The sequence below is a fragment of the Grosmannia clavigera genome (genome assembly GCF_000143105.1).
Source record: "Grosmannia clavigera kw1407 unplaced genomic scaffold GCSC_161, whole genome shotgun sequence".
In the NCBI taxonomy this organism is placed as follows: domain Eukaryota; kingdom Fungi; phylum Ascomycota; class Sordariomycetes; order Ophiostomatales; family Ophiostomataceae; genus Leptographium; species Leptographium clavigerum.
In genome coordinates, this window is record NW_014040778.1 from 735,514 (window position 1) to 755,144 (window position 19,631).

The 19,631-nt window shown below is 55.4% G+C and overlaps 6 protein-coding genes across 6 annotated transcripts; 3 read left to right on the plus strand and 3 right to left on the minus strand.

The window, feature by feature from the left end:
- Nucleotides 1-294: 294 nt before the first annotated feature.
- On the plus strand, nucleotides 295-1,261 carry CMQ_8213 (uncharacterized protein; the record flags this gene model as incomplete). The annotated part of the gene is made up of 2 exons (XM_014315754.1): nucleotides 295-544; nucleotides 684-1,261. 2 exons carry the CDS (start codon nucleotides 295-297, stop codon nucleotides 1,259-1,261), a joined length of 828 nt encoding a protein of 275 aa, XP_014171229.1.
- Nucleotides 1,262-2,496: 1,235 nt separating this feature from the next.
- Nucleotides 2,497-5,699, plus strand: CMQ_8072 (uncharacterized protein; the record flags this gene model as incomplete). Its single annotated transcript, XM_014315613.1, has 4 exons — nucleotides 2,497-2,825; nucleotides 2,901-4,003; nucleotides 4,069-5,395; nucleotides 5,678-5,699. The coding sequence occupies 4 exons, from the start codon at nucleotides 2,497-2,499 to the stop codon at nucleotides 5,697-5,699; spliced, it is 2,781 nt and encodes a 926-aa protein (XP_014171088.1).
- Nucleotides 5,700-5,987: 288 nt separating this feature from the next.
- On the minus strand, nucleotides 5,988-7,619 carry CMQ_8105 (ectomycorrhiza-induced ankyrin-domain nacht-domain containing protein; the record flags this gene model as incomplete). The annotated part of the gene is made up of 1 exon (XM_014315646.1): nucleotides 5,988-7,619. One exon carries the CDS (start codon nucleotides 7,617-7,619, stop codon nucleotides 5,988-5,990), a length of 1,632 nt encoding a protein of 543 aa, XP_014171121.1.
- A 2,446-nt stretch (nucleotides 7,620-10,065) lies between these two features.
- Nucleotides 10,066-11,157, minus strand: CMQ_8069 (arylesterase monooxygenase; the record flags this gene model as incomplete). Its single annotated transcript, XM_014315610.1, has 1 exon — nucleotides 10,066-11,157. One exon carries the CDS (start codon nucleotides 11,155-11,157, stop codon nucleotides 10,066-10,068), a length of 1,092 nt encoding a protein of 363 aa, XP_014171085.1.
- A 2,030-nt stretch (nucleotides 11,158-13,187) lies between these two features.
- Nucleotides 13,188-16,125, plus strand: CMQ_8288 (transcription factor; the record flags this gene model as incomplete). Its single annotated transcript, XM_014315829.1, has 6 exons — nucleotides 13,188-14,321; nucleotides 14,373-14,420; nucleotides 14,486-14,695; nucleotides 14,762-14,845; nucleotides 14,912-15,131; nucleotides 15,194-16,125. The coding sequence occupies 6 exons, from the start codon at nucleotides 13,188-13,190 to the stop codon at nucleotides 16,123-16,125; spliced, it is 2,628 nt and encodes an 875-aa protein (XP_014171304.1).
- A 119-nt stretch (nucleotides 16,126-16,244) lies between these two features.
- On the minus strand, nucleotides 16,245-19,402 carry CMQ_8304 (exosome complex exonuclease exoribonuclease; the record flags this gene model as incomplete). Its single annotated transcript, XM_014315845.1, has 2 exons — nucleotides 16,245-19,141; nucleotides 19,207-19,402. The coding sequence occupies 2 exons, from the start codon at nucleotides 19,400-19,402 to the stop codon at nucleotides 16,245-16,247; spliced, it is 3,093 nt and encodes a 1,030-aa protein (XP_014171320.1).
- Nucleotides 19,403-19,631: the final 229 nt, after the last annotated feature.

A 19,631-nucleotide genomic window follows, 5' to 3' on the forward strand; every position in this document is an offset into this window, starting at 1 on the left:
TAACAAATTAGGACTGATGTAAAGTGGCCTGCTTCTCACGATGAAGCAGTTCTTAGAGATGCTGCACCTGAACGGAACATTTCAAGGAGCCTGATCTCTCTAAATCTTCGCAGAGCTCTCCCCTCGGAAGAAGTTCTTCAGCAGATTACCAACCCTCTTCCAATAATAAAAGATGTTGACGACGAAGCCTTGGTTAAGAAGCGGGCGAGCCAACTCGTCGATGCATACAAAAGGGTTGGACGGGAGCAAAAAGAACTAGAGGCAAATTTAGACAACGCCACGAACCAAATCGCAATGATCACGGCCAAATGGAACGAAGGAGTCCTTGACCTTAGCGCCGGAGACTATAAAGAGGAGAAACGACGTATGCTTGGAAGACAGCAGCAGCTAATGACAAGCGTCTCCGTGTTGCGGACCATGGGTGCACAACTTGCCGGGCGCTGGACTGACGACATGGTCCTTAGTGAACGTGAGGTGCTCGATGACTGGGCGCACATCGACGACACCATCAGCCGCTACACTAATGTCCCCGAGGCTACGAAAAGTGTGAAAGCTAAGAGAGATAACCAGAAGCAGAACAAATTCCGCAGTGATCTTATCCGGATCTATGAATCTTCTATCCTTATTCGGAGCTGAGACCGAGCACATCTGGAACGTGAAAAATGGCCTTGTTATACACAAAGACTACGAGCGGCTCCTGGATACTGCTAGAGCGGTCATTCTACCTGCTAGCAACGACCCAGATGAGACCGAGCTCAAGTTTTACCTGTTGACAAGTGACATTGGCCGGGCTTCGACTAGGATTTGGGGTGACATGTTGAATGGCCGTGAGCTTAACTTCAAGAATGAGTTCCGGCCGTCAAAGAAATACTTGTATTTCAAGTTTGTTATCTCTCTCCTCCGCAGGCGCCGTATAGAGGTCCCTGGCTTCGAGAACGACTTAGTCAACCTTCCGTCGCCCAGCAAAGTCATGTGGGCCTCACCTGGATCATATATGAAAAAGTCTATTCTTTACAAGTTCTCCAGACAGCTAGGCTGTATCTCTGTCGAGGAGGCCAATCGATTTTGGGAGGTTCCCGAAGCACCTACAGCGCTCCCAGCAGAGCTTGAAGATCTCGCCACTACACTGGCGCTTACAAGTTCCTCGTCTATGAGTGCCGAGATTTCCGAGAGTGAGACTGGCGAGGAGGCTGATGATGATGATCCGTTTTCGGAAAATGAAGGGGATGATGACATTGTGAACAGTGAGGATGAGGAATAAAATGATGGTGACGAGATAGAGAAATTTCAAGGCTGGAAATGATGGCAACAAGATGGACGCTAGAGTTGCGCTCTCATTTCTTTGAGCATGTCTTCTATCTTGCATTTTCTAAGCTGTCATAGTCTAAGGCATTTAAGCCGCTGAAATTACGGGCATCTGCTTAAGTGGAAAGTGAAGATGAGGAGTGAGACAGACGGTAACACTGCCCCCTACTTTGCAAACCGACAGTTGCACCATTTAACGGCATGTTCGGTCCCCCACGGAGTAATTTTGTAACCGCTTAGGTCGCACAATGACTTGAGCTGGTGGTATTTCGAGTCTTTTCATGGCAACGGTCCCATCCTGGCTGATCTATGACTTACTACTGCTTATCGAAATCAAAATGAGCTAGTATACGTTTAATAACGTGACAATTTGGAGTCCTTACTTGAAATTCTTTGGCTTAGTCCATGCAACATGAATTGACCATGAGACTGATCCAAAACATGGTGCATCGAGAGGGGATTTGTGTAGAATTTTGCCGCGTATTTAGCTTAGCGTTACGAGACGTTGGAGGAGGGTAACATGACAACTAAAAGCTCGAAGGGGCATGTTATTGACAGCGGAACTGTATTTAAGGTTCTATTCCGTATCGCCACTTCAAACCCTAGTGTAGATGTTTCTGTCACGCTTCAGTACCACATGGCGACAGCGATGGTGTATTGATTTATGCAGTACGAGTATCCAAAGTCCATAGGGTGGCGCTGGAAATATACATACGATGATGCTAAAAAAGAGCCCCCCCCCCTATTAGCAATTCCCCGAAATAATACGGAGCACCAATGTATGTTTACTATTTAAAGGTCTACCACTTGTATAACTGGCAAGGTGCACTTATGACACCACTACTATCGGCATAGTTCAGCCGCCAATCTTGCACTGCCCCCGATATTACCATTGTGTAAGCCTTACGTTTAACAGCTAAGCCACACTGCACATTCTATATAATGCTGCCTTCTCTGCCAGCGAAACCGCAAGATCGGTAACTTTGGTAATGTTCAACCCGCCGAAGCACACAGTGAGCAGCCGACAAAAATAGAGGTAAAGATTTCCAATCATGGATCCCTGTCTCAGTCATTGGGCTCGCAAGCAGTATTATACAGTTCATCGGTTTCGGCGCTGGTCTTCTCTCGACCTCATATGAGATTTATCATTCGCTTAGCGGCTCTACCAAAGATTTCGACAGTCTGGAAGAGATGTGCCAGTGTCTGGCCGATCTGATGGCGTCACTTGTGCTCACAGAATCGCCAGAGAGGCTCCGCGATCCTTCTAGGAAGGTTCAGTCAACACCGGCCGAGATCAAATTGGTCATGCTGGCCACGCGCTGTCGGGAAACGGCAATAGGCCTGCAAAAGAAGCTCCGTTCTCTACGGCTAGACGCTGATGCACCCTCGTCCTCCCATTCGAAGATGACCAGTTTGCTATTGGCCGTCAAACTTAAGATGGGCAATCCTACCGACCGGCTACAGAAGAAGCTGGATGGGTACCGCAATGACCTTATGCTTTGTCTCAAGGTCGTAGCATTGTAAGTGTCGTCCAGATAACCTTAAGCTTAAAGCCTTGAGTCGTGAGCCTTAGGGCTGTTTCTAACTTCCTGTAGCGAAAAGCAGTCGAGCGTGGCCATGTACATGGAGGAGCTAAAGCAGGCCAATCTCAACATCGTGCACGATCACTCGGCCAAGCTGGACGAGATGCTCGAGCTGATCAGGCAACTGCCCGCTCAGGCGGGCATCGTAATGAGGGCTGACGATCCAACTGTTACGCTGACGTCGATTGCCCAGGCGCTTAAGACCATTAAAGCTTCGTCGGCCCGACAGTGGATCTGGGAGCACGAGATCGTGCACAGCCTCTACTTCGAGTCACTGCCCATCCGCCACGAGGCCATACAGAATGCGCACCGAAAGACGTTCGAGTGGCTGCTGCGAAGACGCAGTAGAACAAAAAAACATGGCTATTCCTACAACGCCTCCTCTACCACCACCTTGCTAAACTGGCTGCAGAGCGGCGCCGGTATTTACTGGGTATCGGGCAAGCCAGGCTCGGGAAAATCAACGTTGATGAAGTTCGTCGTCGGCCACCCCGAGACGCAAAAAGCCCTCAACTGCTGGGCCAAGCGCGCGCCGGAAGAAAGCGGTTGTATCACCACAGCTTACTATTTCTGGAGTGCGGGCACACGGCTGCAAAAATCGGTCGAGGGACTGTTGCGATCGCTGTTGTTCGAGGTTCTCGTCCAGGCGCCTGATTTGATCCCGGTGGCGTTTCCCAAGCGATGGGCTGTCACAGCTGGGGAGGGATTTCGGCGGAGTTCGAACGAAATGTCCCAGTGGAAGCACTGGGGCGAGCCAGAACTGTTCGAAGCCCTCCGACTCCTGTCGCAGCCGACCTCGCCATCGTCACCCGAGACTGTCCCTAGGCGGCTCTGCTTCTTTATTGACGGGCTAGACGAATACCACGGCAACCACAGAGAGCTTGCTCTAACCCTGTCAGCCGTGGCGTCATTTGGTCAAAACATCAAGGTCTGCGTGTCGAGCCGACCGCGGAACGTTCTTGATAACACGATCGGCCTGGTCGCAGTGACTCAGAAGTTGCTTGTTCACGAGCTGACTCGCGACGATATTGCCGCATATACGAACGCGACACTCGACGAAGACCCAAACTGGGTGTTGGAGGCCCCTACCAATGCACGCTACGGACAGCTCGTGCGTGAAATCACAAGCAAGGCACAGGGCGTCTTTCTCTGGGTAATCCTCGTCGTCCGCTCGCTGCAGGTCGCTCGCTGCAGGAGGGCCTTACCAACGGCGATTCGCTACACATGCTCGAGAAACGCGTCTACGACATGCCGCAGGAGCTTGGTCCGTTTCTTCGGAAAATCCTGATGTCCGTACCGACTTTTTACCAGCAGCGGATGGCCATCTACTTCCACATTGCCCTCAACGTTGACATGAACGAGGAGTCGAGTCTGGTCACGCTCATGCACCTCTCCTTTCTCGACGACTGTTTCGAGACTGCGCACTACGCCAGCAGCCTCCCTATCAAGCCCATGGATAATCATGACATATTCCAGCGGCACAGTTCGATGCGTCGTCGCCTTAACGCCCGCTGCAAGGGCCTGCTCGAGGCCCACCTGCACCCGCCTGAAACCCAGCCCTATCTCGCCCATCGGGTTATACTTTTACATCGGACTGTGCGTGACTTCTTGCGCACCGATGAGATGACCCAGTTCCTAGACAACCTTGTGAGCGGCCATGACACCGCCATGTTGATGCTGAACGCCTGCATTGCATTATTCAAGAGCATTCCCCAGCCTGAACACTCCACGACGGCTACGCTCTTCGCGCAGGCTTTGTCTTATGCCCGAAGGGCTGAGGTTGGGTCCGTTGAAACAGCTATCTCCATCGTCAATGAGCTACTGCGCTCAGCACGCACTATGGGCCTGGGTGGGTTGACCAGCCCCTCGGAGTTCACCAAACTTGTCGTCCACCATGGGGTTTCCGGCTATATCGCTGCGGCTGTCGAGGCCCGTGAAGATTACATATTGGATGAGGCTAGTGTGCTCGACATTGCTCTTCAGAATGCTGCCTCATTCAGGCCGGAAGTCGTCGATATGACGGAGACAGTTTCTATGCTACTATCGAGGCTAAAGGCAAAACCACCTAAAGAAATGATCTGCCTTGGTAACCGTGCGTGGTGCACCTATATGCAGAGTCTTCGGGCGACCGTGGCTCAGACTACAAGCCTAGACATCGTCAAGCGTCATAAGCGTATCCTCGGTCTCATTCTCCCCTACGTCGCTGACGTGAATGTTGAAGATGCAGACGCGAATGTCGCTTGGGGTGGCTTCTTTGGGGAGATTTTTCGTATCAACGAAGTATCACAGAGCTCAATCAACGGTATGCGCATGCAAATGATTGCTGAGATTTTGGTCCATGGAGCTAATCCCAACGCGCCATACATTGGTACTACCACCTGGTTGGACTTACACAACTACCTATTCATCACTCGTGGATGGGATATCGAGTCGGACAAGAAAAGCAATCACATGGAGCGTCTTGCAAACATAACTGAGATGTTTCTAAGACATGGTGCCGACACCAGGTTTGTTCTACTCACTGAGGATCGAATACGGTCTGTGTTCCCCCCACACCTATCGGTTTCTATCTGCAACTTGCTCCAAATGATGCCGAAGCCTTATATTACGTGGGGTGCTTATTTCTGGGGACTTAAGAGGTATTGGATAATATGAGCTTCATTCCGTGATGAAAGTATAAGATTAAAATATTAGGCAGGCGTTTCTGAGTAGCCAACCGAGCAAGATATATACATGGAGGTTTTGGCAATCAATTTGATTAAAAATAGAGCTGGCACACAAACCAACAGCGACTTCCTGGAACTTAAATAGTACTTTGACCGGAAGGAAGAAATCGGAACTTGCCAGCAACCGGATAAAGCAAGACAGACTTGAAGACCCCAGCTACGATGCAAATACAGGATGTCATCTAGCTTGTCTACAGCCCAGTTAGGGCCTACTGGTGGTCCAAATATACCCCCGCTTTGCCTCCGGTGAGGAACTGCCACGCTCGCAGTTAGACGCATTTATACCGACATACTAGGTAAAATTAACCGTCTATGAACCTTGATGGTTTACTTCCCTTTCCCCCAATCTAGCTTCCGCTTCTCCGTATAGGCTTCAGTGGGAGACCCCAGTTCCTGGTATATTTGCCATGTTGGCAATAGATACTCTTTTGGTCTTCTCTCTGTAGAACGCCAAGAAATCCCGCATGTCCTCCCTCTGCTTCTCTTCGGGCGTGCTGCAGCAGTGCTCCAAAAAAGTGTTGCAGAGCTGGACGGACCAGCCCGACCGGCCAACAGTCGTGTAGGCGCTCGGGCCTATCGGGTGATCTCTTAGTGCCTGCTCACGCGTAGCCGCCGAGATCAGTGCGCCGTGCTGCAGAAGAAGCGAGACGACATCCAGCTGCATGGCGACGCTATTTGTGCACTGCGCGCAGCCGTAGCGGCTGGCGAGTTCCAGCAGGTCATCCGGCACCTTCCTGATGCTTGCTGCTCCAAGAAACTCGTCCTGACAGCCGTCCTTGCGCATGCATTGAACATCCATGCCGGCCTCAAGGAATGGAGGCAGCAAGTTCCTGATTAGCGCATAGTCAGGCGCCTGGTAAGACGACTGCCGCCAGAGCGACCGTCCACAGGTATCGATGTCGACACCACGGAACATCAGCAGACGGCGCAGTGCACGCTGCACTAGCCCGATGTCGGTCGTGAAGTACTCGCGGTCGTAGTGGTTTTCGTGAAAGTCTGTAAAATAAAACTCTCTCTGAAAGCTTTCCGTGATTTCCCGGACGGTCTGCTGGGGAAAGGTGGATGTTCCCGTCTGTGTGAGAAAAGGGCTGTCTAGCGGCATGGCTTCGAGCAACGCCAGAGGCAGTTTTGACCAATTATAGCGATCCTTGTTGACCAGATGAAGGAACATGCGTGGCGACGCCTCCGCACCGCGATGCACCAGATTGGCAACAAATGCCGGACGACTATGGCCATTTTGTGCGTAGATGTACAGCATCTCGCTCGGGCCAGCGGCCGGCACAAAGCCAGAGTCCATCAGCTTCTCAGCCATAGCCTCGTATCCCAGGGCAGCCGCCAGTGTTGTAACGGCCGGCTTGTACCAGCTAGTATACCGAGGTCTGCCACTATTGTCAAACGCAAAGCCATTATAGGACATGTCGATAGCCCGGTTGGCCCCATGTGCTAGAAGGAGTAGCGCAGTAGAGGCACGGTTGGCCACGACCGCTGGGACAAGGGCGTTGTGTGGAGTGGCTTCGATGAGCGCATTGACATCAGCACCGTGTGCCAGCAGCCAAGCCACGATGCTGTCCAGACCCTTGTAGGCAGCCAGGTGCAGCGGGTTGAAAGACGCGTGCCTTCCTACTTCAGCCGGCCATTCCTTGGTGCGGTCTCCATACAAGGGAGATTTACAGCGGCTCCGACGGACGGTCCAAACGTCGACGTCGCAGTTCCGACGGCTAAAGCTGCGATCCAAATCACCCGGCCCAATGCGGCAAAAGGCTTCTACCTTGGCAAGCACGGTCAGTGCCAGTGTCTGTGACGCACAATCGCTGGCATTAGCTATATTGACCGCCCAGAACACGGCCGACGGGCCATTCCAGTCGTTTGGATAGCCATGGAGCCGGAAGAGTAACGGTTGTAGATCGGCGCAACAGCGGCGGTTGACACGACACAGCTGTGAAATCGCATGACGTGGCAGCAGCTCGTTGATTTCGTACAAGAGCTCTGTAGATAGAGAATCCATCCTATGCTGTGGTGCTTCAACCACGATGTAACAGGTCGTTGTGGTGTACTAAATTGGGCCACTAGAGCTTAAGTTCAAGAATGAGGGTTCCTAGGCTGTAAACATCTGTAGGCGGGGAAATAGATCTTGATTGGCTGGACAATACGCTAATCCCTTTAAGAAACCGGCCTTCAACCTAACCGTTGATTGTGCTTACATTGTAGTTATAGCAAGAAAAGTGCGTAGCGTCTAAGGTTACGGAGTAGTACGGAGTATATCCACTTTAACGCTTGTATGGGATTACTGTTGGCATATAGCCTAAAAGAGCACACAGATAAGCGGGATGATGTACGGGTAAGGACATACAAATCCTTATAAAGCGACAGAATGGGTACACGACCAGTTCTAGCTTAGTCTAAATTTAAGCATTAATAGCTAAACCCCACCATCGCCTTCTCGAAAATCACCGATTTCAAAGTAGATGTCTTCGCAACTAATGATGCCCACCGGCATGCCGAAACGCTTTTCACGGCCAAGTTTCAGCGGCTCGACGAAGCCTTCATCAGAGTGTCGGTATGCCGTACCGACGCGTTGAGATGGTGCGGCTAATGCACGAGTTAGCCCCCGTGCAGCTATCCAAAGACCGGTTTCTGCGCCACTTCTTCTCGACGATGGCTATGGATATGGCAGCCAGTGTTTAGTTTGCAGGCGTCGACCATGTTGTGGAATAACCTTTAGTAGTATCTTCCCTTATGTATGTTTTTTTCTGTTTCTGGTCAGTGTCTGTATAATGTTCAAGCCCATAACATTACTTACCTCATGTTTCTTTGCCACACAGCTGCTGACCCTTTCAGTAAAAGCGTTTTCTGCCAAGACCCCTAGGCCATGCCGGCGTTCCTGTCTGCTCCGAAAGATGTCGATACAGAGATTGTAAGCAGTTAGAAGCCCGGGCTCCCCTCTCTTGTTAATGGCACCTAAGGATTCCTCTAACTAAGTGGACGAAAACTAAAAACAGGCACGGCGAAACGCTCTCGGCGTTTCCAAGAATATTTAACTACAGCATGCGCCATCTGATCGAGGGCCTCCATATTAATTGACCTACCAACGCGCTCACCCTTACAACCGATTATCACTAACGCTTTGACACATTCCAGCTGTCCTTTAACAAGCTAGACGTACCGCATACGTACTAGATCCTGTCGCTGCAGTCGTCTATCATGTGTTAAGAACTAATTCTTCGGACGCTTTTTTTGTCGTAGAATGCAACTATCGGTGTCCCCTTGCCGCGTTTGCTAGCCAATCACGCGGCCGTGGCGAGAATCCTGCACGTAAGCGGTGCCGGCGAGCACTGCGGTAAATTTCTCTGAGACACGAGGAGCTTTTGGTCAAGGTCGACGAGTCGGCGAATGTGGGCATGCTGACCGGTCTTTGGCTAGGTAGCTTGTATAACGGTGTTGTTGTTTAAAAGCGGACCTTGGGATTTAGACGCAATATCTAGTATAAACGACACTTAAGGGTAAAGTTCCTAGTTATAAAACGGCCTTATATAGGTCCTTTGTGTGCGCAGTCAGCTGTAAGCATTTCTCGGAAAAGTGATGCTGAAAACTGTAGTGCCTACAAATACGGCAATTTACTTGAGCAGTTCTTCGCAATATTTTACGGCAGCACTGTGTAGAGAAACTCATCGAAGCCTATGTTCTCGCTGGAGGATCATATCATTGGTGTAATGGAAGTCACCGGCCAACTTTAAGGCGAGCCATTCGGCAAGAAAGACGTCGCTGAAGTTCGACAACGTCTTATTGTCTAATATAAATCCAAAGGGCCATGTGCCTGGCTTTGCGTCTGCTGGTTATCGAAGAGCTTAGTCTGTATTAAACAAGTCTTGTAGCTTGTAAAGCGTTAGCCCCGAAGGATTGTGCTTCGCACAGGCTTTAAAGGTTCTCTGCTCCTTCGTTTTCGTCGACAACAAAGAGGACAGAGAGCTGAGGGTCCGCAGAAGGCGTGTGGGCCAAGCAATTAATAAAGCGATTCTCCATTTTCGGCCCTTGCTGTAGTTTAGCGAAGAATGAGGAGGCCTAATTACTCTGTACAGAAGACGAGACAAACCCGAAGTCTCTGACATAATAGCTATATTTCCGGGCAATAGATGGAAGCAACGTTGTGCTCTACAGTATTCCGTCCCTATCTACTCCGTATAAACTCGTGCTTTTCTCCACACACATTTTGTAACAGCGCTCTATAAACGGCTTTGCAGTAACGTGTTATGCCCTCACCGCAATTCACGACCAAACGTCGGCAGCCAAATTCGCAATACTAGAACGAAAATCTACAAATTCTCTATTCACAACTTGTCTAAAGCAAACAATTCGATCTTCATTCTTAGCGGCTAAATCACATTACCTCTTTCCAGAGACCTCGATCATTGAAGTTTATCCCTTTCTTCTCGCTACAGCCATTCAAGACAAAATTAGAAGCTGTTGTACGCTCGCTTCTGCGTCTCACGGGCTGCCTTTACGGCGGTCACCGCGGGGGCCATTAGATCGTAGGCGTGAGGCAGGCCGGACAGTAGGCGGAGCTCGACGTCGACGTTGTCGCGCAGCAGCTTGGCGGCAAACGCGACGGCCTCCTCAGCGAAGAGGTCGAGCGAGCCGATCTCGATGTAAGTGCTGGGCAGGCCAGCCAGGTTGTCGACCCGGGCAGGAACGGAGTAGGGAGTGATGGATGAGGGCAGGGCCACGGGAGATGACGATGCTGTCGCCTTAATAAGGGCCGAGGCCGCCTCGATTGGGCCATCCTTGCCCGGGCTGCCAAAGCCAAGATAGGCTGCCCAGCCCATAGCGTTCATCTCGGTGTTCCAGGTAAGCGCAGATCTCTTAGGCCAGGCATCGTCGTCGGCGATGCTGGTGCCGGGCGGTGCGAAGCCGGCGGCGCCCTTGGGCGGGTGGCGCTGGACGGTGCGGTCATCGAGCATAGAATAGATGGCGATCAGCTTGGCCGGTGGAGGCTGCAGAGCGCGATCGCGGGCCATAAGAGCGAGGCCGGTTGCGAGCCCGCCGCCAGCCGAGTCGCCGGCGATGGCGATGCGCGCCGGGTCAATCTTAAGCTCGGCCGCGTGGCCGGACATATAGGCCAAGGCAGCGTAGCAGTCGTCCATCAGGTCGGTGGCAGAGGCCTCGGGCGCGCGGCGGTAGTCGACGGCAAAGTGCTGGACGTCAAACTCGGCGGTCTGGCGGGCCAGCGTGTCCGAGTAGAGGGGGACGGTGGCGCAGATCATACCGCCGCCATGAATATACAGCACGGCCGGTTGTGGCTTGTTCTGGCCGCGGGCCAGCTGCTCGGCCGTGGCGAAGCGGTACAGCGGCACGACATGGCCGTTGCGGCCAGGCACATCGATGCGCGTCTCGCGAAAGGACCGCTTGACGGACGACGGGTGCAGATGAGTGATCAGGGCCTCAAACACGGCCCTCACCTCAAGGCAGTTCGTCGGCTGTGGCGGCGGGTTCGCAGCAGCTGCTTTGACCATGGGTTCAATGACCTTGAGGTACTCGGGATCGTACATTTTGAATTATGTGTAATGTGATGGGCAAGTTAAAGAAGAAACAATGGGTGGTCGATATGCAGCACAAGTCGAGAGCAACGGGTGGAAGGCAGACTCTTTGTATGCGCAGAAGCCATTTTACACTTCTCCTTTCGGCTTTCGGGGTCTTGGGGCGCCCGTTACGAGGACATTATTGCTGCTAGATACGCCCCATGGCAGCTTCAGCTAGCCTCAGACCTCGTACGAAGCAGAATAGGGTACGAAGTCCACCTACTGCATATCCCAGTTGAGGAGTACCCCGCACACTAATAGACTTCTACCCCACAAGTTGCATAAGTCGGGTTGCGGAGTATCTTTTGGTTGGAATGGCGGCAGATTCGAAGGAGAAGGAGAGAGAACGGGAGAGTCGTTATCAGTCTCAGCTGGATGCATGGCATTGAGCTTATAGCCCTCCACATATCGACTTCCTATCGGATTTTACCGTGCATTGCCTTCTCGTTCACTGGTACTCGGCACAGAGTACAAGGACGCGAATTCCGTCAAATTGTGGGCATCTGATATGGGAGACTAAAATACGCATGGGTAGTTAGTGGATATTGACACCGCCCCCAACCAGTCCCGAGCACGGAACTCCGTGGGGAACGGTCACCAGGTACAGCATTGGGGACCCAGGCTATCTCTTGCGGTTCTCGGTAGCGACAAGGGTGTTGCCAACGTGGCGCCCAATCATGGCAGGATATCTGCAGGTTCCTGCTTGTCTAAGGCGGTCAAAGTTCTTGGGTCGGCGCGTCCCTTGGCTCGAAGCCATCGTCGTCTTCTGACAGAAAAATCAACCTCGGAAAGTTACTGATAGATGGTATCTTTGCTGCTGAGACCAGGATAGCTTGTCGTCACTGATCCGGTACAAAGTGCTTAAATGTTGGGAAGATTCTCCAGCCTGTAGCTCGTACATGTTTCATCTAGCATTTCTTCTCAACTCAGCCTCGGTTTAAGCCTAGAGGCTCAATGGTGACCGCATCATGGCATTTATGTACAGGGACGTCGAACATGATCCACCGTGGGTTGTCCAGCTCGTCTGATAAAATGTAACCGAACTTTGGTGCAGCCAAATGTACTCCATACCTACCGTAGCACAGCAACGCTGCATATTTCTGTCAGACCCACTCCGTAATGCTAGCGCCATGTGGCAGGAGGCCCCGAAAAAAAAAGAAGAAAAAAATGCGGAGAGCAGGACGACGACCAGACGACAGTTCGCGCCTCGACCTCTTTGAATCGAGGACTCAATTCCGAGCCATATTGATAAGTCCCCATTGTGGCAATGCTAGCATCCTGTGGCTGCGCACACCATGAGCACATATCTTACGCGATGCTTTTGCGAGCACCATGATTAGCTCTGGGAAAGTGGGTCCTGCCAAGAACGATCGCTCCTTCCCGTACGGCGGGCAGCAAATAATGAAATTACATATCCCTGACAACATACTTTGTACAGTTGTGTCTGCTGGCCAAGTCGCCCTAATCCAGCTCTTTTTCGGCTTCTTCTTCTTTTTTCGCCTCCCGTCTTGCGCTGCCTTGGCCCTTTCAGCTGCCTCATTTCTCCCTGCCATCGCGTGCGCCATTGAGATCCTTTTGCGCCAAGGCAGCCACGGCAGAGCCCCCAACCCCCCCTCGCGCCGCACTACGACGTATTTACTCGACTCGAATCCCACAAGTCGACCCACCGGCCAACTTCACTGGTTGGATTGACTCTGTTCGACCCCCTACCACTTCCTGCCAAGGCTGCTCTGTGCATTCTCTGCAGAACGGCTTTGTCCTGTGGTGTCAGAACGCGTCTTACGACATTTTGTTCCTGCGAAACACTGAAACATTCCTAGACACGCGCCGTTCTTGTCACCACAATACGTCGTGATAAAACTGTGATATTTTCCCTGACGACAAAGCCCGACCACTCCTCATTCCACACCCAATTCGTCTTCCAACTCGCCGGAACGACAACAGCGAGCACGCACACCGACAGCTAGCCGTCGATTGCAACACCCCAGCCTCCAGTCACCATGGCAGAGGGCCACCATCACAATCTGCACCTGCACAGCCATCACCATGATGCCGGCGACAGCGATGAAGACAACGGCGAGCAGGTGCCGAACAGCGAGGGCGTCCATAACCCCTATGCGTCGGCCAACCGCTGGCGACACCAGGAGTCTCCCGCATTTGCGCGCCATGCTGCCGCGCCACGCGACGACGAGGACCCGCGCGGCAACACCAGCGATCTACGCGATTTTCTGAACGCCTCGCGCGTGACACCGACCGACACAGCTGCAGGTGCTGCCGGTGTTGCTAGCAGCGCCAGCAGCTATCGCAACAGAAGCGACTCTGCGGCGGGTGGAGGCAAATTCACGCCCATTGTGGTGCCGACAGCGGCAGCCGACGTGGAAAGCAGAAGCGGGAGCGCAGGTCAGTCTGCCGCGGGGGGCAGCAATGAGATTGTCGTGGGGCCACTGCTCAACTACAGGCGTACCGAGGGCGACAATTGGATCGGCAGCGTGCTGGTGGTGACGCGCGGTGGTGGCAAGACGCTGCCGGCGACATCACCGACGCTAGTATTTGGCCCAGCCGATGGGACGGGCGAAGCGACAGCCGAGGCGGGCGGCCAGAAGGAGATGCGCGGCATCTGCCTCTACTCGGACCCGCGCGCCACATTCTGGCGCTTCAATCTGTCGGTGCGACTGCGCGCAACCGAGACGCGGTGGCAGTACAGCCTGCCGGGACTGCAATTTGCCAGCGCGACGAAGCCGAAAACGAGCGTGTTCTCGGTACCGGCGGCCAGCGAGTCGATGCGCATCCTCTTCTTCTCGTGCAACGGCTTCAGCGTTGGCACGGACGAAGAGGCCTGGAGCGGCCCGGCGCTGTGGAACGACGTGTTGCGGCACCATAGCAAGGCGGCATTCCACGTGATGATCGGTGGCGGCGACCAGATCTACAACGACGGGATCCGCGTCAACGGGCCGCTGCATGAGTGGACGGCCATTGGTAACCCCAAGAAGCGACGCGAGTTCCTGTTTCCTGAGAGCCTGCGCAAGAAGTGCGACGATTACTACCTCAACAACTACATCCGCTGGTACTCGACAGAACCGTTCGCCACGGCCAACGGCCAGATTGCCCAGCTGAACATCTGGGACGACCATGACGTGTGTTCAGCTTGTCTCTCACTCCTACTTCCTTATGCTGACACCAACCAGATTATTGATGGCTTTGGCTCCTATGTGAACGAGTTCATGAAGTGTGACGTAAGCAGCCATATACGCCACATTTCAGCCACATTTCAGCTGTCCCCTCTGACAAGGCCTGACAGGTATTCCGGGGCATTGGCGGGTCCGCCCATAAGTACTACATGCTGTTCCAGCACCATCTGCCGCCACCGCCATCGACGTTCACCTCAGATGCACCTCATGTGGGAGTACCACAGGCCAATGGCCACGCGGAAGACCCGGCACAGCTGGTCGACACGTATGTGGCGCCTGCGATGATTGAGTCCGGCTACATTATCGGATCGAAGCCAGGGGTAAGTAGAAGCAGGCGAGAAGACAAAGAGCCGGTACAGGGACAAGGGCAGAACTGACATGCGCAGCCGTATGTGGCGGAGCACTCGCACAACATGTATGCGAAGCTGGGAGCTCGGATGGCCTTCCTGGGCATTGATGCGCGAACCGAGGTAAGACAGACGGAGATACTGGTGGTCTTGGCCTGATATCTGGCTGACTGACACGCACACGCACAGCGAACTCGGCACCAGGTCAACTACCCAGAGACGTACGACCAGATCTTCGACCGGGTCGACAAGGAGTTCAAGGCAGCGGCAGCGGCAGGCGAGCCGGTGCGCCATCTGATTCTGCTGCTGGGGATTCCGATTGCGTATCCGCGCCTGACCTGGCTGGAGAACGTGTTCAACAGCCCCGTGATGGGTCCGATGAAGTTTATGAACCGTCGATTTGGCTTTGGTACGTGGATGATCAGAAGGACAGAAGGAAGACGGATGCGAAGCAGTTGTGCTGACAGACAGGCGGTGGTTTCTTCAACTACTTTGACGGCAGCGTGGACCTGTTGGACGACCTGGACGACCACTACACGGCGCGGACGCACAAGAAGGAGCGCAGCGGGTTTGTGGAGCGGCTGCAGACGGTGAGCGCGGCGCACTCGGTGCGGATCACGATTCTAGGCGGCGACGTGCACCTGGCGGCGCTGGGCCGGTTTTACTCGAACCCGTCGCTGCGGGTGGCAGCCGAGCAGGACCACCGGTTCATGATCAACGTGGTGTCGTCGGCGATCACGAACAAGCCACCGCCGGCAGCGATAGCGAATCTGCTGGCACGGCGCAACAAGATCCACCACCTGAACGAGGCCACGGACGAGACCCTGTTCCGGCTCTTTGACAAGGACCCCGGAACGGCCACGCGGACGGCCTCACACAACCAGGTGACCATGCCGAGCCGCAACTTTGCCATCATCACGGAAAACTCGCCGCACAACGAGGGGGTGGCCGAGGCCGAAACGGCCAACAGCAACTGGGTGCCCGGAGGCCGGGGCAGCTCGCCATCGACGATGCCGGCCAACGGAACCAATGCGACTAATGCGACCAACGCGACCAACGGCGACAACTCGTCCGTTCCGCCCGGCTCGAGCGCTGGCTACAGCGCGTCGGCCACCAGCACACGGTCACGGCCAGCTACACGGTCGGCGTCTGGTCGCCACGGCAATGGACACCGGCCGCTGCACGCAGGCGAGGAGGGCGCCGGGACCAAACACCGGGCCGCCGGGCCGCTGCATGGCCGGCTCAACGACGGCAGTCTCGACGTCAGCATTCGGGTCGAGATGGACCAGCACGACCGCGAGGGCCACACGGAGGCGTACGGGCTCTCGATCCCAGCGTTGGACTGCACGGTGCCACCAGTGCCGGCGATCCCGTCACGGTTCCGGGATGGCAGCGGGCAGTAGATGCACGGGTGCTGTACGACTGTTGTATACCATGTAATTTCAATGTACGGAGTAGTGCAAATGCATATCAAATACCCGCTTATAGGGATACGCTTATGTATCTGTCCGATGTAGCTCTTTCACGCCTGCACTAGCGTCATGCGTGCGCTGCGCTTACCGGTCGTCTCGTCCTTGTGGTCCGTGATCCGCACGGTGACCTTTTGGAACAGCCGGATGGTGACGGGCACAGTAGCCGGGCCATCGGGGCCGTCCTTGCCAGAGGCACACATGGCTGTCTGGAGGACGTATGTGTCGGCGTCAAAGTCGGCAGCCGGCTCGGGCACGGCGAGGTCGCGCAGCCGGATGGGGCTCTCGATGCCGAAGCGGGGAACAAGCACGACGAAGCCGTTGCTGAAGACGCGCAGGACGAAGCCGTCGGCAATGGTCTCACGGCCGCGCACGGCCTGGCCGACATAGTAGGCGATACTGGCGCGGCCAGCCAGCTGGGCGTTGCGGTGGCGAGCATTGATGTTGCGGCAGACGGCAGCAAGCCGGCCACGTGTGTGGCGACCAACACCGGCGCCGTCGGCATCGAAGCCAATGGCCGCGGCCAGCTGTCGATGCACGACCAGGTCGGCGTAGCGGCGGATCGGCGACGTGAAGTGCGTGTAGATGGGCGTGGCCAGACCGTAGTGACGGAACTCGGGCTGGGCCAGCGCGCCGGCTGGAAAATACTCGGCCGCCGTCATGCAGCGGGTCGCCAGGATACGCACGAGCGTGTTGAAAAAGGGCTCGTCATTATCGACACAGGCATCGAGCGAGTCGGCCAGAGCACGTGACGAGTCATGTTGCAGCTTCAAACCACGAGTCACGTGCAGCTGACGAGACAGTTCGTCAAAGCTGGCGGCTGGTGGCGCCGCATGGCGACGGAGCATCGCCGTCTGTGGAAAGGCCTCGTAGACGCGGGCAGCCACGGCCGTGTTGGCCAGCAGCATGAACTCCTCGACGAGCGAGTTAGTGTCGAGCAGCGCCTTGGCCTCGACCGTCGTGCCGCTGTTCGCGTCCAGCGGGTCGGCCGTCTCCGACTCCAGATGCACCTTGACCTCAGGCGATGACAGGCTGAGGGCACCTGCATCCATGCGGCGCTGGCGCAGCAGCCGCGACAGCTTCAGCAGGGCCCGCATGCCCGTCGTCAGCTCGTCCTGCTGGCTGGCGTCATCGATCCGCAGCTGCGCCTGCTCGTAGCTGAAAGCCTCGCGCGAGCGGATCACCGACTTGCAGAACCGCACGTCCACCACCTCGGCCGTGTCCGTCAGCTCCCACAGCACCGAAAAGGCAAACCGCTCGATCCGCGGCCGCAGCGAGCACAGGTCCGTGCCCAGCAGCATCGGCAGCATGTCGATCCGCTTGTCCACCAGATACACCGTCGTGCCCCGGACACTCGCTTCCGCATCCATTGCACTGCCTGCCTGCACAAAGTGCGACACGTCCGCAATGTGCACGCCCACCTGCCAGTTGCCGTTCGCCAGCCGCTTCGCGTGCAGCGCGTCGTCAATGTCCTGGCAGCCCTCCGGGTCAATGCTGCACACCAGCAGCTCGCGCAGGTCCTCCCGGTTCTTCCACCCAGCTGCCGTCTCCTTGTCTGCTGGCACCCGCCAGTCGTGGCCTTCGGCCGGCAAACAGTCCAGCACCGTGCGCGGAAACGGACGGTACTGTACGTCGTACTCCAGCAGCAATGCCTCTGTCTCGGCCGCCTTCGTCTCCAGCTCGCCCAGCGCCCGCACCAGGTGGCCCACCGGATGCCGAGAGTCGCGGTCCCATGCGTCCATCGCCACCAGGATCCGCTTGCCTGCCAGCGTCCCGGCCTGTCGTGTCCGCAGTCGCATCTTCGGCAGCTTCTTGTCCATCGGCATCACAAATACCGTCTCCTGCTTGCGTCCCTGTCCGCCGCTCGCGCTCAGCGAAGATACCGACACCGACGTCTGATCCACGTGACCCACAAACTGCCGCCAGTTGCGTCGCACCACTCCCACCACCCGTGCCGTCGGCTCTACCTGCGCCTCGCCCTTTTGCGTCCGTCGTGCCTCCTCTTGTAGCGCCTTGCGCTCGCGTGCTGATGCCGTCCCGTCTGCTGCTGCTGCTGCTGCTGTCGTCTCGTCCTCAGCATCCTCGCCTGCCGTCTCCGCGCTCTCGTTCTTCGTCAGTGCTGCCTCGTCAATCATCTTCGTCGATGGCTCCTTCCACTGATCCCGCGGCAGCACCTCCACCACCACCACGTCGCCGTCCACTGCCCGGTTGATCGACTCCCGCCCCAGCACCAGCAACGGCTTCGGAAACCCTGCCACCCGCACTGACCCCTCCAGGTAGTTGTACGGTGACACGCTGAATGGCCCTTGGTGCAGCAGCCCACTCTTGACCCCCGTCATCATCCGCGAAAGCGTCAGATACTCCGGGTACAGGTGGCGCCGGCTCTTCTTCTCGTCCGCCTGCTCGGCCACGCTGATGTCCTGTGCCTCGGGGATCATGTCCAGCAGCACGTCGGCCGTCTCTCCCTCCAACCCTCGCACGTAGTCTGCCAGCGAGCTTGCCACCAGCCCCTCTGCCCGCGCCTTCTCCAGATTGCCGCGGTCGTTGCTGATCATCACCACTGCCGGTGCCGTCTGTCTGCTCTTGGCTGCTGCCTCAGCCACATGGTCGCTGTACCACCGCGTCGCCCGCCGCACCGCCCGGTCGTTGCGGTCGTTGATCGACTCGCCTGCCTCACGTCCAACGTGTGTCTCCAGCCGAAACTCGTTGAAGAAGACGTAGAACCGCTTCTCTTCACTGCGTGTCAGGCCCACCAGCCGGTTGTACAGCGGCAGCGACCGGTTGCGCACCTCCTCCAGCACCACCTGCAGCACCACCACGTCGTAGAACGCTGCCGTGTGCTCAAAAAGATCCATTCCCGTCAGGAAAGCGTTCGTGTCCGGCACCAGGTAGTGACCCTGGGGGTACGTCTTCGTGCCCGCCGGCCGCTCTTTGAGCACAAACGGTGCCACTAGACAGGATCACATCAGCATGATTTCGTACCGGCCAGGGCAAGAAACAAAATGAAAAACACACCATTGCCGGAGGCGTCTCGCGGCGCCGTCTCCAGACACGTCTGGCAGAGCTGAGACGAACATGGGATGTCCTGTCGTAAATACACCTCGCGTACAATCTTTTGCACCTTTCCACTGCGCGTCGTCCGTACAAACGTCTTGCTCGAGATGTTCGATTCAAATAGCCCGTCAGGCGCAGATCTCTTGAGTGTCGCCATCGTCGAGGCTCGCCTTGCGTCTCTGCAGCTGCTTTGCTCGTCTTTGCTCTTGGGATATCCAACTTCGCTAAGCAAAGTGGCAGAAAAAATATTCGACAGCCGTAAGGGCGGTGAGACATTATTTCTCGCTATCAGTTTGCTGACTAATGCTGACTAATGCTGACTAAACAATACTCGGACAGTCGGGTACGGTCCGCACAACTTGGCCTCAGATGAAAGTAGCATTCGG